Here is a 17,704-nt window from a genome sequence, read left to right as displayed (position 1 = left end):
TATGATATGGACGCTGTCTCATTGACGTTCTGTGCCTTTATTTTCGTGTTTTGACAAATAAATGGATGCGGCGCCAGTTGCGATGACGAAAGCTTGGTGAACTTTTTTTAAACGCTAATATAACTTTTATACATGCGTCCACCTCACAAAGCAATGAAATCAAATGTTCTAGCCGTATGTGCTTGCGTACGCAACGAATTTAAATTAATAATTCTATTTGCGTGAAACGCATGCGCTAATATCAAATGGAATGATGTTGGCACTCCATCAGCTTCGTTTTAAATAAAAATTTGAAAAGCTAATTGTTTTCGACACTGATGTGCATAAGCCGGAATTTTGCTAGTAAAATTTAAATTGTTTACGTTATATTATAATCAAGTTGTGTGAGAATCTTCAATTTTTCAAGGAGAATTCTTCAGGAAACATCGTTAGATGGATCGATTCATTTCGATGAATTTATAAATAGAATATTGGTCGATTTGAACTGCAAATCCAAGATCAAGTCGAAATGTTCCAAAAATGGCATCCCTTGAATTTTTTTTCATCTTTTGCCATGTTTATCATCTTTAAAAAAAATGATGCACATAGTTATTCGCACAAATTGCTCATGAAATAGTAATTTTATAAATGATGTTGAGATTGAAATGACATGATCTTGTCATGTAGTTTTACAAATCTTTGTTTAAAACTCCGTGGCATTGAAATTGAACTATAAACACTGCCGTCAGAAAGTTTAATTTCATTCCATTTAAAAGAGAATATTTGAGTTTGTTTCCAATAATTTAAAACGTTTGCATCTGCATTCGGAACGCGGTAAAATGTGATAAAAAAATATTATACGAAAAGTTTGAATGCGGCAAATTTTTGAGTATTAAGCCAATTTTTTATGATATTCTTAAGATTTTCTGCGGCTTGAAAATGAATTTGGGTCTTAAATATTTTCGGAGTGGTCTGAAACTTTTTGACGGCAGTGTATCTGTATATAACCATAATAACGTGCATACACTACGTTGATAATAATGACCTACATCCTTCTCATAAAACTGTGCAATTCATTGTGTCTGTGTAGCATCAAAATGCATTTTTCTCGCAAGTGAAACTGGAAATAGAAAGATTTTTTTTATGCATTTTCTTTCCTTTATTGATTAATATTCAAACTTTCACTTTGAAAATGCCTAATATTTTTTCAATTTCAGACCATTAACCGTTGAGTGGAAAATTTAAAATAAACAAAAAAATCGTAGTAAATTGCGTCGATTTGAAAAGTAATTGTAATCGTAAATCATCTAGATCGTTTTAGATTAATTTACTTCATTATGCAATATTATTAGAGACAAGGTTACTTAGAATAAACCAATAATAATAGAATTGTTATGATGAAAAAAATGTAAAGATTTGTTTCGTTGCAATGTTGGTTGTTCTTGATGAGTATCTGTGTGCAATTGATACCATTAGAAATTCAAATGCATTGGCATACACTGGTTATTTTTTCAGTTAGAGTTGATACTTTGTTGTGATTAGACTGATTGAGGGAGTTATCTGAAGAAGTTTTTTTTTTCATTTACAAAATTGGAAGAGAAATTGAAAGTGAACCATATTTTCGGGGAAAAAATAAATCTCGAATTCCAAGATGCTCACAATTCGAATCATATCTATTTTAACGTTTATGAGTGGATTATCATTGGCATGGATTCCATACAAAGGAATCAATTTTGTGCTAACCGAAGATTTTCCCAATATACTTGAAACGCGTGTCAATCAATCGTTGCAAACGACCAAATCATTTTTCGAACGCAAAGAAGTGGAAGTAATCGGTGACACAAGAATATTAAAATTTGTTCCATACTTAGCTCCAATGATTGCAGCATTGCCTATTGCTCAAGACACAATTGGAAGTGAGTACGAGTGGCGAAGACGATTGGATCGCGCAATTCCGGATGTAAAACATCGACAACAGGCCGAACATGATATGCGAACAATTGAAATGTCGATGCGAACAGTTGCACGAAATATTATCAATTTGGATCCAAACAAAAACTTTTCATCCGATAGTAAAATTACCATTGTTCACGATATTCACACGGGTCTATGTAATATAGTGAGTAAATTTGCTCAAAGACATTCAATCTTTCGAAAATATCCATTAGTCGGAATGCCAATTCTTTTATCGTTGTCATCGTTTGTATCGCTGTTTGTCTATATGGAAAGTGCATTTGTGCCTGACCTTGCGCGAGCATCGTTAATTTCGTGTAAACTTTATAAAACATTATTTGAATATCGTCCAATCACCGTCGAAGCACGTTTGCATAAATTGGAAATCGCCGATTCAATGGGCGAACCAATACACAATCGTCAACCGATCAATGATGTTTTGGCAAAAAGTGTTGACGAAAATTACAATCAAACCCTGGACAATGGTTCGCTACGATGTCGAAAGGGATGCCGTCCGTTTGAAGGTGAATATGTTTATGTTTGTTTAAGAGATCCGATATCACGAACAGAATACGATTGCCATATGAGACATGAAATGTATGGTTGCCTCTTTGGATACATGGAATACGTTCGATATCGTGTGGAAAATGCTTTTGCTGATGCCATTCAACTTGTGGCAAAAACATGCACCGATGAAGCACGCAATCAACCCCTTCAACATAGTCCAACAGGTAAACATTTTCAACAGGCATTTATTACTTTGATTTTAAAAAAAAATGTCTTATTTAGTAGTGCAAATAAATGAATAGTTGTTTTCTATTGGCTAAAGGATTTGGTTGGTGGACTATAGCTATACACGGAGGTGAGGCCCACACTGATATATTTGGAAATGCTTGTGATGACTGGGGTGCTTGTGATGCATATATTAAAATTTTGGTCGAAGGAAAAGAGGTTTATCGCACTGAATGCAGAGTAAATACTCATATGCCATACTTTGGCGAAACATATCGATCACCAAGAATACATAAATCAGTACGCATCACAATTGAATTGTGGGATGAAGATTCCGGTTGGATGGGATCACCAGATGCTTTAATGATGCGATGGGAAACGAATATCGATCAACTCGTCAACAATGGCATCAAATGGGGTGAAAAAGGCTATTGGAAAAATAAAATCGTCACCGCATCGTCGTGGAAAGATGAATATCCAGACAATTTTCAACCAATGCTTTTAGTTTAAAAATATGATTTTAACAAATTTGGCATTATGTCCAATAATATTGGGTGTGCCAATTAATTTTAAAGGATTTTTGTGTGAAAAGATACATTTATTTAAAAACAACTATACAATATTTTTTTAACCAATGTATTGCCCATCGTTAGCTATGACTTCCGCCCATCTTCTTGGTAACTTGTCGATTCCGCGTCGAAAGAATTCCTCAATTGATTTTCATTCAGTTGATGTGGTACCCATTTTCCCAACTTTCGAATCTTTCCCATTACATGCAAACGCACAGAAATGGTTCTTCGGTCGACATTCAACTCCATTGCAAGTTCTTCTTGCGTTCGACATGCATTTTCATCGAGTAATGCTTGCAAATCTGCATCTTCAAACTTTTTTGGCTGACCTGGCCGTTCTTTGTCTTCCACGTCGAAATTACCACTTTTAAAGTGTCGAAACCAATACTCACAGGTTGAAATCGATAGAATATGATCACCGTAAGTATCTGAGATCAAACGATGACTTTCAGCAGCACTTTTCTTCGAAATAAAAAAGAAAAGTAAAACTTCCCGCAAATGCTGTTTTTTTGGCACGTAAGCTGACATGATTTTAAGCGAAAAAAATATGTTGTTTACACTTTGACAAAATAAAACATATTGAAAACTAGTGTCAAATGATGTGATTTTCACGTGAATATGGTTATAGTATGGTCCAATGCGTTACAGAAAGAGTTAGGACATCTCTTATCAATCCTTTAAAATTAATTGTCACACCCAATAATAATATACAATATATGATTACAATAAAGGTGTTCATTCAACAAAATATCTCAAAACAAAATTGCATTTTTTTTTTAAATTGAATGGAAATACTCAATGATACAATATTTAAATCGTATGATTTTCACTTCTGTTGAAATGATATATAAGAAAAACTACGGCTAAAAATGTTCCATTACGAAACACGTGAAATAAAGTTGTATTGAACGAGGTGTTAATAACTATAATTATTACTATTACACGCAAGATATGCTCATTCAATTGGAATTTAATTTTAGATGCAAATTTCTAAATTTATGACTGTAGGAAATATTCAAACCGTCATATCGTACCATATCGTGTAAGTGTGCTATGAATCGGAGTTGTGATTTATTTTAATGTATAGTTTGCATGGCTAAAAATGTATATTTTCACCACGTGTCGAGACAAAATACCGGTATGACTGGCGCCATCTATTGTCATTGCAATCAAACTTGCAAATATTTATATAAAAATTGCGATCTCATTTATGAATAAAGTTTGAATAAAATCGACGAACAAATAAAAATATTATCAAAAAAGGTTATTTTTGAAATGATCAAATGAAATTAGACACCAAAACTTCACGTGAAAACAATAAACAAATATTCACCACAAAATGACAACACGAGTTTTTTTTTTTTTGCTCCATAAGTTCACACGACTTTGGTGTGTTTGAGAATGTGTTGTCAATGTGTGATTCGGTAGAATTTGACAAGCGAACCTGATTTTAGATTAATGAACTTTTTTTGCCATCCAAACAGGCACAGTGTGGCAAGAAAAATACGATATAAATAACAAAAAAAAAAACACACACACACACAATCGGGAAAAAAATTCGAAATCATAAAATTGATCATATTAAAGTAAATAAGTGAGAGCACGTGAATAACACAATGACCACCGTACCAACAGAAACAAAATATTTTGTTCAAGCATTTCTACGTTTTCTACAAAATCAAATAGACAGCAGCAATTTTTCGCCGGATATTGTTGAAAGTTTGGAAGTGGCCGCACAATGCTTAGAAACGGCCTACGATTTGCCATCGTTAAGCAGTGAAGCTGGTTCATCCGATGACAGTCCATTGAATCACATAAATTTATATGATATTTACAAGAGCACATGCTGCACTATCAGTCCAGATCGTAAAGAAGAAGCCGAAAATATTAAAAATGAAGGCAATCAATTGATGAAAGAGGAAAAATATACGGAAGCATTGGTCGCATACAATAAGGCGCTCAGTATAGATGCAACCAATCCGGTGTTTTATTGTAATCGGGCGGCTGCATACAGCCGATTGGGCGATTATCAAAAGGCAGCTGACGATTGTAAAATGGCACTGAGATACGATTCAAACTACAGTAAAGCGTATGGACGACTTGGGTAGGTGTTTTTTTTTTTCTTTTTCTTAATTATAGGCACGTTTTGAGAGAAATAAATTTGATTTATGTTTGGATTTTTATTTATAGCATGGCTTATGCGAAAATGAACAAAAACAAGGAAGCCGAAGAAGCCTACAAAAATGCACTTCGTTTAGATCCAGATAATGCCGACTATCAAAATAACTTGAGTGTTACTCAGCAGCGCATTCAAGAAGGTAACACATTCCTTACAACTTACCTGATTCAACGTGGTTTAGACATACTTTGCACGATTTAGTGCCGTATATATTTCTATTACGTATGGATTTTATTGCCACCAATTACCATAATAATTTTCTTTCTTTTTTATCGTTTTCGTTTTGCTTTTCTTCGACGATTCGTTCGATTAGCACAAAATGCTCCACCAAGTGACGGTCTTCCACCAAACTTTGCTGAACAAATGGGAGGAATCAACTTTAATGCAGCATTTAATAATCCAGCTCTAATGAACCTTGCAACACAAATGATGTCGGATCCCGCCATGCAGGATACTATTTCACAATTGCGCAGTCAATTGACTGAAATGAATAATATAAATGGCATTTTTGAGATGTAAGTAGCATAAATGGTAACGGTTTGTATTCAATGCAAATTAAAATGGAATATTGTTGTTTCAGCGGTCGTCAATTGGTTGGTCAAATGCGAAATCAAAATCCAGAGATGTTTGAAGCGGCCGCATCGGCTGCAGCTGCCGCTGGTCTTGGTGAAATGGGCGGTGAAAATGCAAATCAAAACAATCCCGCATCAAATAATCCTGAACAACCGCCACCATCGTCCTAAGCACATTACTCTCAATAAACAAATCACATAAACGTCATGAGACAACAACAAAAAGTAATTGGGAATCCGTTTTTTTTTTTCAATTCGTCAAGCATTTTGTTTTTAATTCAATAAGTCGTTCAAGCATTGAAATATCTTTTAAATATTCTTACGTATATTTTGCCTTTTTCAATATTTCAATAAAGTAAACTGAAGAATAAGACGAGAAAAAAAATCATAGAAATCTATTGTTTTGCAATGGTCAAATGTAATTATATCCATTTTAAGAAAAAAAAATGCATGTTCATTTGTTCACTCACTGTTATGGGGTTAAATTAAACAAAAAGAATCAAAATCATCAAAATATTGTATATTCTCTGCATCTTTCTTTATTTTTCAATACTAAAACATGGCTTCTTTTTTTGATTTTTCTTAAGATTCCTTGAATATGTTGGGGAGTTTGGAGATGGGTTTGGGTTAGACACAAAAAGAAAACAAAACTTATCTCATTCAAATCATTTGATATTTGAACGATTAACAACAAAATATATACTCATCACTGAACGTCACTATTCAGTTAAACTCATTCGTCTAAAGAAATACATTTCGATTGATTGGAACGCAAAATGCATCGGATATGAAGGGGAAAAAAATCAAATGAAACAAATTGATGCTATTTAAGACACAAAAACCGTTTTCAAAAAAAAAAAAATCTTTCTCTACATCCCAATCGTTATCATTTCTCAGTAATTTCTCTTCTCTACTTGTTTGTTTTTATTTTCAGCGTATCCATTGCGTAAAAAATCTTGAAAAATTAACAAAGAAAATGTGAATTGAATGGCTGTACCTGTATACAAAATTGCTATATGATTTTTTTTTCTTTTTTAATTTCATTCTTATCGTTCTCTCTCTTTCTTTCAATGTTATGTTATAATAAGTTTGTGGGTTGTTGGTTTTTTTTATTTGAATAATGATAAATTCTGTGACAATCGTCACATCTTGAGAAAGGATACCGCTCTGTTTCCGCACGGTCGTGACTTTACAGTTTTCTGTGATCTTTCATTTTTATTGTTTGTATGTGGTTTTCGTTTAAATGTTATGATTGATATTTCATTTTTATTTATTTTTTTGTTATGTCTTTAATATATTTTGTTTATATTATGCTATTCATGAATCAACAACCATCGAACGTTCAAAGTTTTCACATTATCATATTCAAAAATGACCATTATTATCTTATTTACGAATGGCATATCGATTCAAAAAGTATATGTTCATTTATAGGAGGTCTACAAAAAAATGTTCAAAATTCTAGCTTATTTTTTTCCATTTGTCTGTCTGTGTTGTTGAAATGAAAATTGTGTTGTAAAAATGAAAATAGATTGACAAGAATTTGAAGTGGTCAAGAGTAAAAAACCTTCAAAATCGAGTCGAAACAGACATACATTATATTAAGATATTTTCAGGCTGAAATGAAGTGAAAACAATAATTGTTTTTCCTTCCATTTCAGCGCCTGACGTTAGCTTCCTGAGCCGAATCATCTGTCTGAAAATATTTCAAATGTCTGGTTGAAATATATAAACAATCGATTCGACAAATTCGATCGAATTGTAAAAAAAAAACAAAGAATACTCCGATTTTAATCGAAAATATCTTAAAATTTTGTTTGTTTTAATTACTGTAGGGATGGTTACATGTGCGCTGTATGTTGGAGATCATATATACGTGAGAATGGCTTAAGTCTGGTAATGTTGCATAAGAAAATCGCTTTAGTAATGAGAAGACTTGATGATGATTAAATGTGGTGCAGCGGCGATTGCTAGCAGTCGTCAGCTAATATTACAAAAATCTTGAATGTTTTTCCCTTATTTTTTGCATTTTTCTTTTCAAATGTCTATCGAATGTGTGAGTGTGTGTTTGTGTAGTATGTAGAATGAAGTTCATTCATCAAAATAAAATTGCGACATCTAATTCCATTCTACAGTATATAATTAGTAAAAGGCGTACAAAATTTGTAGAAATTCGTTAGAGTGCAAACAGGAAGTAACCATTTTTTTCTTTAAACGTGAATTAAAACAAAAATTTGGTTAATGTTGCGTTGATTTTTTTTTTGTTCAAAAAATTGTATATGTATGTGATTTCAGTGCCACACATTGTGGAATGTGTGAGAGTCGTGTAAATATGATTTGGGAATTTGTGCGTAATCTTTGTTATCGACGGAATTGGGAATTTGCTCTAACATGCACAATTTTTTTATCAAATTTTTTTTTTTACAGTCATGTGGTTACTCTGTGGTCAGTAATTGTGTTTAAGGTTGATTTTTGCATAAAAGAGATTGCATCAGCATGAGAAGGGAACGAGGTTGGGGAGAGGAACGAGTAGTGCGCTATACTTTGTTCATCACTTCATCTAGTTTTTATTATTATTATTATTATTATGTTTCTATCACTAAAACATGTACATTTACATCATTATGCTATAGAATGGATGTGTTGGGTCGGGGGAGGCTCTCCGGAAATTCTATTCAGAATGCGAGACAATAGTGTTTTGACGAACTTTGGCTCGCCAATAGAAATGTAAAAAAAACGTGCAGATTCTACAACATTCGATTTTCTTCTCCGGAAGCAGATAACAATTTAACCCTAATTGTATAAATATTAGTTTTCATACATAATAACTCCGCCTCGGTTTAAGTCAGGAATTTCAAAACGGGGTCGTACACCAATTTGTTTTTTTTTATATATATATTTATCCAGGGTGTTAACAGAACACTGCGCGCATCCTATTGTTTTTGTTAGTAAATCATATTACAATTATTATTATTTATTGTTTTCATTATAACGGTACAATTTCAATACATTTCTTATATTTTGCATGTGTCACGATGGCATACAATTTCATGCATTTATATTATTATCCAAATACACAAATTCTTAATGTTTATTCTTTTGATTTCGATATCTCGTATTTTGTTCGAGATCGTCATCGTTTGTTTTAAATGATCGTCAGTAAAAAGCTATATCAAATTGTGATGTTCAATATGCCTGAACATACTTATGATGGCGACAAAAATGGTGACTGATATTTTGTGTCACGGCCCAGGTGATATATTACGATCGTAATGAATCGATTAACAACAACGAATTTACGATAACGATTATAATTCAATTTTATATATTTATTTATGCATAACACCATTGTGTGTTTAAAGTATTAAGTAGTTTGTTTGTTTTTCTTCATTCTTTCTCCTGTGTCTACGATATGGCTATTATTTATTTTCATTTTTTTTTTTCATTCAGTTTTCCTAAATATAGTATATGTATACAAATTTCTACACCTATTTTATGTTTTTGCACCAAATTTGTGGGTGTGTAAGTTCAACGTAATTTTACTCGCTGTCATTAAGACCGACACGTTTTTCTTCTTCCAACATGGCATCTAATTCATCGGTGAGATTTGCCAACATATTTCCAATATCATTCAGCACCGATACACTGGCATGCTCATTTTGACTGATATCATTTGATTCATTGCGACTAGCGCAAGGCGATGTGGCTGACGATAAATTTGTAGGCGTATTCTCTGCCGTTGTACATTTTGATTGTGAATCGTCAAGTGAAACTTGTGCGGTTGTATGCATTTGATTATACTGATTTACACGTTGTTTTATCGTTCCAGCATTATCATTTGCAAATGGCAACTGATCGATCGAATCTATGCTTGAGTTTGACTGAAAACGAAAAAAAAATCGATTATTGAATTTCAAATTCGTTCAAAATCATTATCTGGATAAGATTTTTTTCTTTGTAATTCACTTACCTTTGAATCGTTGCTAGTTGTGAACGGCACCTTTTCAGCATGCACTTCGGCTCGTGTTTGAATATGATTTGTACTGGTCATTTGTATGTTTGGCAATGATTTTTGCGTGTGCATTGCATTCACAACGGCATTATAATTTGCATAGATTGGTTGTTGGGCCGATGGCATGCTCAACGACATTTGATTGCAATTATCGTAAAATGGCATCGAATGCATTTGGCTTTGAACTTGATTCGAATAACTGTAAATATCTTGTGAATTGAATGGACCGCTGGCTTTTGATGGTTGTCCCGATATAGTAAGCGATTCATAGTCTTCACAAATTTGATCGAGTGAATTTGGACGAAGTGTGCTGCTCGAACAATGTCTTCGCGGTGGTTCTGGTGCTATCGATCGAATTTCATCGATTTTCTTGCGTGTACTATAGCTGTTATGAATAAGAGAGAGAAACAAAATATTATGTCTTATACCAAAATCAGATGCATTGATGTACGGTGTTTTACCTGTCGTCTGATGGTTTTATTAGATCTTGTTGTTGCTGTTGTTGTTGTGGAATTGTATGTAAGACATTGCCTTTTACCATTGCAATTGGTTTATTTCTTTGTGGCACGGTCATCCCACGATTTCGCAATAAACTATCACGGTCAATTTCACCAGCCAATGTGTTGATATCACGACCAGACGTTCGGCCACACATTTCATTTGTTGGCGTTATGTCACCATCAACATATTGTCGCCATGACTGTGGATGTAAATTATGCAAATTCGGTTGATATTGGCTACTGACTGCCGACATTTCATGTAGAGCTTCTTCGGCTTCCGATCCCTGGCTATTATGATGCTGGCTAAATGTTACTATCATTCGATTTTCATCATCATCCGGTGAATCAATCGAACGACCACGTGGCTGGCGTAACTATTCATTATAATTAAGAAAAACAATCAATAAAAAAAATTAAAAGAATTTCATTGAAATATCAAATTTGTCATACCTTAATCAAAACAAAATCATTGTTATCCTTTTCCATGATCGTGTTATGTGGCATTAAGTGAAGCGATTGTTGATAATTGGGCTGTTGATAAAATTGATTGCTTATGCTACTATCGGTTGACAGAGGCGAAATATGTGATGGCATTGCATTTAACATGTGCATTTGTTCAAAATACTGTTGCTGATGATCCCAGTTGAGCATCTGTGAAATGACCGAATAATCCCATTAAAGGCAATTTGTTATTGTTGTGGTTGTTTAACAATTGCAATAGGTGCAATCATGTGGAATAACTCGTTTGGTTTTAGAAAAAAGAAATGGGGTAAACATTGTAACACATATTTACCTGTGGACTATTGTTTGCTAAACCGGGTGGAATCCATTTGCCGCTACTTATATCTTTAATTCGTTTAATGGCTAATAGTAATTTCTTTTGATGCCCTAATTTAACGATGCCAATATCTTCCATATCCTCCCATGACACGCCTTGTGTTACATCTCTCACTTGTCGATAACCTTGAGCTAATAATGGCTGAATGTACTCATCCAATCGTAACAAACGCAACCACTCCTCAATTGAACCCTGTAAATACACAGCAAAATTTTTGTTTATATGCAACATGATAATTTATTCATTATTTTCTGCCTCATTTTCTGCAATGTATGGTTTTTTGGGGTAAAAATGGTAATGTTTTTAAAAATAAATTTACTAACCGGAATGTAATGCGGTAAATTATCAGGCAATTGTAATGAATCAATATGTTGTTTAATACGTTCACGATGCCGAGGCTTTTTTATCCCAATAGCCGTCAGATCTTCGGGTGTCATTCGGCTAATGGTTGGCATATCATATCCAGCTTCTGAGAATAGCGGCGCATATTCTTCCATCGATAATTCACGTAGCCAATCGCAAATAATTTCATGATCGGTTCGATGCATATCGGCACTGCCGATTGAACATGAACTCACTGAACTGCATCGTGGACTGGATAAAATGCCACTATTATTTGTGAATTGTGGCACTTGATTGGAAAACGGTTGATATGCCGATGGTTTTGATGCCACCGACGAGGATGTGTGATATGATGAAGCTCGTCCACTATCTAAACTAGCCGTTGAATGTCTTGAACCCGATCCCGAGCCAGATGAACTGCCAGGACTATCTCGACCTGAAAAAAATTATTGTCAAATAAAATAAAATGGAATCGAATTCTTGAGATGAAAAGCCATTCAAAAAAAAAAAATGGAGAAAATAACTCACCTGGAGACTGTGTCAGATCAATGCCTGAAAAATGGATAAAATCAAAATTTCCGTTTGAATGGAGACCAAAAGAAAAAAAATGTTTCAAAAAAAGAATAAATACCTTGATCTTCTTGTAATGCCAACTGCTGATGATAATATACTGCTGCCTTGTGTGTTAATGGCTGCTGATTTTGAACGTGAAATATGAATGCCTGTTGCGATTGTGCTGTGTTTGCACTTGATGATGCATTGCCTATAGATAAATGAAGAATCGAAAATCAAATATATTGAAATCGTTGAAATTATTGCTGTGTACATTGACAAACAATCAATGTCTCATTTCACATTTTTTTTACAAACATTCCAACCATATGACATTTCACAAATGTTTTTTTTTTTTTTAATATTCAAAGAATTTTTTTATCTATGGAAATTAGTGAATATGTGCACGAATGATGTAAAACGGAGAAAGAAAAAAATGAACTCACCGCTAACATTAGCTGCTGAATTGACTTGCAAAAGACGACTAGTTGCGGCATCGGGTAGATCAATGGATGAATTGCTGGCATTGCTTCGCAATGAAACGTTCAATGAATTGTTTGGATCGCTGGCTGTTGCATAAAAATTTGAACCGCCGCCCATATTTGTGGAATCGTCACACGAACCGTAACCGGCCGAACCAAATGAGCTACCAGAATGTCGATAGATTTCAGGTACCGCTGGTGGACTAACTCGTTTAGCTTGCTGTACCCTCTTTGGAAGACGGTTCATGCCTTCCTTATTCACTGCATATTCCATAAGTTTGCGTCGAATTCATAAATTACATGATTGAATCATACGAACAACAAGTAAGACAGTCAACGCCCAAACAAAGATGAAAATAGGAAGAGAGAGAGAGAGAGCGAGAAAAAAAGACAAATTGGTTGATAATTAATTTGAAATTCAAATGAAGCGCCAAATCAAATGGCATTCTTGAATGGCGCTACATCTAATCGAAATCATTTAGCCTCGTGAATTAGCTGAAATTCTCATTTCAATCGAACGATTCATATAAATAGAATTCATTGGAAATAAACTATTTTAAACAATCAATGTTTCCATTATTTTATTTGTCAAACGTGTAACGAGAAATTCGCATTCTCGTGCGCACAATAAAGCACAAATCATCACAATGACAAAATAAAACATTGAAACAAAAACGCACAACGGTCGAGCAAGAGCGAAAGAAAAATGAAGAAAAAAAACATATTTGTTCATTCTGTTCATCTGTCTAATGCTATATAAAATGGGGTTAAAATGCGAATTCAAGGCAGTTTAACAAAATCAGAAGGAAAAAAACCAGGCGGCAGCATATCGATTGAAAAGAAAAAAGTGCATAGCAATCTTAAACGGGCCAATTTAACTACTTGATAGAAAAATGTGAAACAATAAAATAAAAATAAAATACAAATTATGAAATTAACAAAGAAATCTCACCAGTAAGTTTCCGCATTTTAAAATTCTAAATGAAGTGCAATGTGGGTATTATGTGTTCTTTTTTTTTGGGTGTGTGTGTGTAAAGTGTTTTTTGTGTTTGAATTTCGGGATGCTGTAAAATAAAAGTGGTTTCGCAATTTCTCTCTTTCTCAAAAATCCAAGGCGAAAATGTTTTATGTTTTGTATTTTTTTTTTTGGTTTTGCCCTCACGATGGCGATGAAAAACTGGAAACAACTTTTATTTTGCCTTTTGATTGTACAAATATATATGTGCTTCGTTTTAGGTATTGTTTTCGGTGTTGATCGATTTACTGATTGATTCTCTTATGCGATACAGAGACCGAGCGATAGAGATTATGCACATATATAAATGTGGATTGAGAGAAATCCGTCTGGGTTCCTCTGTCAGAATTCCGTGCACGAATTAAAGATGATTATATGGCGTATATGGTGATAAACACAACAAAACATATAAAAACACAACTGTTTAACACACATTCAAAATCAACATCAAATAGTGTTATCGATGAGTTAAGGTTTTGTTTTTTTCTTCGTTTTTTTTTTTTTTTTTGAAGAGAACAACTATAGTTCTACTTTTTTCTGTTCTGTTTTATTTTATACAGCTGCTGTGAAGGAAAGAAATAAAAAAGAGAGAAATGAAGAAATATAAACGAGTGAAATAAAACGAAAAATAAAGAGAAATACAGCTAAAAATGGTTCGGGGAACTAATTTAAATATAACATCGAAATGAAAAGGAAATAAATCAAAGCGGTCAAACAGAGTGATATTGATGTGTTTGTTTTTTTTTTTTACTTTTCGTTATTATGTTGACTGGTTGTATTGTTTTTTTTTTTCTGAAGTGAGTGGAAAAAAAGCAATTGCACACATAGCACACGACCGAAACACACGAACGACAGTTTGATAAAACGAAAATTCAATTGAGAGAATGGAAAATGAACAACAACAACATTCAATTTTGGAACACATATTATTACTGTTATGAGATCAGCGTTAGACTCTCATAGTGTCTAAATAATTGGTTGGCTGACACTCGTTTTCATTTACACATTTTGTGCCTCATATTCAAATGTACTTTCTTCGACTAACTATCAAAATAGAGTTAATTGTTCTGTAGCCGTTGTCGCCCAGCACTTAAAGAGTTGTCATTTTGAGGAACAAAAAAAAAGTAGCAAGTGATTTAAACGTTTTATTTTGATGCGTGTGTGTGTATGTTCGTCGTTTAGACACACGCGGTATGTATAGCACCATATATTGACACAATATACAGAGCAATTGAAAACTTTAGCGAAAAAAATGAACTACGAAAATATATACTGTTGTCCAATTAGAATATCACGCGTTTGACTGAATAAGATGATGACGAGAATCGGTTAGGTCGTTGGTTTTTTATTTTGTTCTTCTTATTATTACTCATTCTGCGAACATATATAATTCTGGTTCTCATTGTTGTGACCAAGACCCGATATACCGAGACTTTATTCTGCCAGCACACAAAGTGAATATATGAATTGTGAGTGCTTGGGCTAGTTTTTTTCATTTCTTCCACATCGTTCCGTCTTCTTGTCATTTTTCTTTTCCACTCGTCATTTAATTTTAATATTACAGGCCATTTTGTTGTTATTGTTAGTTTAGTTGGTTGTTTCGTTAAAATGGTTGCTGTTTTTTTTTCGTTTGCACTTTTCAATTCAGCTCATTGTCAGATTATCCATATACGAGAGACAGCGAACCGATTGAGATATAATGGACGCACATTGAAACAAATAGAGAAAGATGAATACGAAAAAAAAAAAAAAAAACAAAACACACATATTTTATACTCTCCATATATTTATGTGCAGAAAAGTAAATATTGAGCGATTTGTTGCTGCGTTCTTATTTCATTTCAGTTTTTTCGTGTACATATATAATATTTGTTTGTGGATACGAAAAACTGAAACGAAATAAGAATACATATTATGTATGATTGTCCGAGAATGAATGTGAGATTTCTGTCGATATTTCATTAAATCGTAATACTGCCATACAAAAAATCTCAATTTTTATATGGTGGTGTTACATTTCAATGAAATCTCAGGAGAAATCTCACACTCATTCTCACGCATTCATATATATATATATTTCGATCGTAGCGATCAGCAAATCATACTCAGTTGCAAGAATATCGGTCTAACCCATTAAAGGGCAGGCGACGTTCCGGTAAACATGTTTTCTTCTTCTATTCGTTTGTGTGTTTTGTTTTTTTTTTTTTTCTCGTGTTAAATGGAATTATGGTATCATGTATTTCTTCGCACAAAGATGAGCTGCACACGATTGCATTACTATGTCTTTGTTTCGGTTGAGAGTTTTGTTTCGGTTTCGTTATTATTATGTTCGATTTTGTGCGATGAATTGGATTGGACGAAGGCTTAAATTAACTTTATGACTTTTATGTGCTTTACTTTAATTACATACAAACATATAGACAGTCTCATGAAACGGAGCAATGCGCGCGCACACACACGAAAGAGAACGAACGAATATTTTAAAACGAGACCGAATGGAGAATATGAGCATAGAATGCCGATATTTGTTGAAGTTTTTAAATATGCTTATTTCTTCGGTTTTTTTTTTGCACTTCTCCAATTGATGATGTGTATACATTTGTGTGTTTTTGTTTACTTAATCAATTGGCGAACTTGTACACACTGGCAGAGCTAACAATAGTAACATGAGTGCCGCAACCGCAACGGCATCACTGCAAACAACAACAACAACACAACATAAAACCGCGAATGTATGAACCGCAACCAAATAAACAAACGAACGAATATTTATAAAAAAAAACACTGCATTGCAAATAACACCGAAATGAACAGCGGCCAACCGAAAATTTTATGACAATCTAAAAATTTTCAGAGATTTCAAGCACATTTCACACATTTCATTTAGTTAAGACACATCTTTCTGGCCGAAAAACCGATTTGAATTATAATCTGTTCGAATTACGTATTCGGGATGGAAAAACTAGACGACTTTGCCATGCAGTCGAAGTCCTAACCAGCGGCGGAATGAGAAATGCTCAAGACAGCACACAAAATGAAAAAAAAAATAAGAATTATAAGTATACAATAACAACAACAACAACGGCCGTGCACACAACATATACGATGAAAAAATAAACCAGAAAACATAAACGCGCGCTCATAAAGCAGCAGCAACAGCATCAGCGGCAGCAAAAAGTGAACCAACAACCGTCCAATATAAATGAATATGATCAGGTTTTGTTTTTCATCGCAACAGCATGGATTGTTGTTTTCTATCTCTTTTATTCGGCCAGTGTTGTCACCTTCTACGGTCTTCGTCATCTTTGCTGCTGTTGTTGTTGTTGCTGTTAGTAGTCAGCGCATTTACCCATTCATTCGCACTCTTGCACGCAACACGTTTGTTTTCTCTCATCTCCAAAGCCCAAGTGAATATAAGACGATTGCGGTGTGTCTTTATTTCTTCGACAGTTTTTTCTTTCTACTTCGTCTTCTGCTTTATTTTAACATAATGAAAATAACGAAACACTCCAAAGTGATGATGCTAAAGCTAATTCTCGTGTCTCTCTGTTACATTGGCTTTGATGGTTTTTGGGGCCCTGGTAAAACGCGCTTTGCTTTCTTTTCCGTGATGAAATTATGCACGACTACACGTACTACCTTTTTGTAGTGAGAGAGAAAAAAAAGCCATCGAATAGAAAAAGGCACAGAAAAACACAGAAGGCAGAACAGAAAAGAAATACACGACCGGCCGTCGTCGTTGTTAATGAAAAAGGAACTTGCAGAGTGAAAAATGATATTGTCGTGCCTATAAAAGAGGCAGATTAAAAAAAAAACACCAATGTAAAGAGGTACGGAGAACACAGATGACAAGGATCGAATTCGAATTTTCTTTTAACACGATGATGTGAGAGATGATATGCATTGTTGGATATAGTGTGTCGAGCCTAGTTATTTGGTTGTTGGCTGGCACATTTAAGCAAATTTTTCTCAGCAATAA

General features: G+C 33.9%; 3 protein-coding genes across 5 annotated transcripts in view; 2 read left to right on the top strand and 1 right to left on the bottom strand.

Moving 5' to 3' along the window:
* The first annotated feature begins 1,475 nt into the window (after nucleotides 1–1,475).
* LOC116345309 lies at nucleotides 1,476–3,295 on the top strand. Its single transcript, XM_031774561.1, has 2 exons — nucleotides 1,476–2,663; nucleotides 2,762–3,295. Exons 1-2 carry the CDS (start codon nucleotides 1,631–1,633, stop codon nucleotides 3,172–3,174), a joined length of 1,446 nt encoding a protein of 481 aa, XP_031630421.1. The 5' UTR covers nucleotides 1,476–1,630; the 3' UTR covers nucleotides 3,175–3,295.
* A 1,330-nt stretch (nucleotides 3,296–4,625) lies between these two features.
* On the top strand, nucleotides 4,626–6,435 carry LOC116345433 (small glutamine-rich tetratricopeptide repeat-containing protein beta). The gene is made up of 4 exons (XM_031774802.1): nucleotides 4,626–5,337; nucleotides 5,424–5,551; nucleotides 5,726–5,927; nucleotides 5,993–6,435. Exons 1-4 carry the CDS (start codon nucleotides 4,850–4,852, stop codon nucleotides 6,153–6,155), a joined length of 981 nt encoding a protein of 326 aa, XP_031630662.1. The 5' UTR covers nucleotides 4,626–4,849; the 3' UTR covers nucleotides 6,156–6,435.
* Nucleotides 6,436–8,920: 2,485 nt separating this feature from the next.
* Nucleotides 8,921–17,704, bottom strand: part of LOC116345432 — a 23,779-nt gene continuing 14,995 nt past the window's right edge. The window contains exons 2-11 of one of the 3 annotated variants that reach the window (XM_031774798.1): nucleotides 13,663–14,288; nucleotides 12,675–12,971; nucleotides 12,308–12,439; nucleotides 12,205–12,228; nucleotides 11,658–12,112; nucleotides 11,290–11,526; nucleotides 10,947–11,147; nucleotides 10,458–10,870; nucleotides 9,955–10,381; nucleotides 8,921–9,865 (exon numbers count right to left, since the gene is read on the bottom strand). In XM_031774798.1, the coding sequence (XP_031630658.1) occupies nucleotides 9,524–9,865; nucleotides 9,955–10,381; nucleotides 10,458–10,870; nucleotides 10,947–11,147; nucleotides 11,290–11,526; nucleotides 11,658–12,112; nucleotides 12,205–12,228; nucleotides 12,308–12,439; nucleotides 12,675–12,971; nucleotides 13,663–13,678 (2,544 nt within the window). In that variant the 5' untranslated portion in view covers nucleotides 13,679–14,288 and the 3' untranslated portion in view covers nucleotides 8,921–9,523. The remainder of the gene's footprint in view (nucleotides 9,866–9,954; nucleotides 10,382–10,457; nucleotides 10,871–10,946; nucleotides 11,148–11,289; nucleotides 11,527–11,657; nucleotides 12,113–12,204; nucleotides 12,229–12,307; nucleotides 12,440–12,674; nucleotides 12,972–13,662; nucleotides 14,289–17,704) is intronic. The other 2 variants (XM_031774800.1, XM_031774801.1) reach the window with 2 other exon arrangements.

This window comes from Contarinia nasturtii, unplaced genomic scaffold, assembly GCF_009176525.2.
Source record: "Contarinia nasturtii isolate CC-2019 unplaced genomic scaffold, AAFC_CNas_1.1 Cnas_scaffold_1240, whole genome shotgun sequence".
NCBI lineage: Eukaryota > Metazoa > Arthropoda > Insecta > Diptera > Cecidomyiidae > Contarinia > Contarinia nasturtii.
Note: the sequence above shows the minus strand (reverse complement) of the source record. Positions and strands in the feature narration are given on the sequence as shown.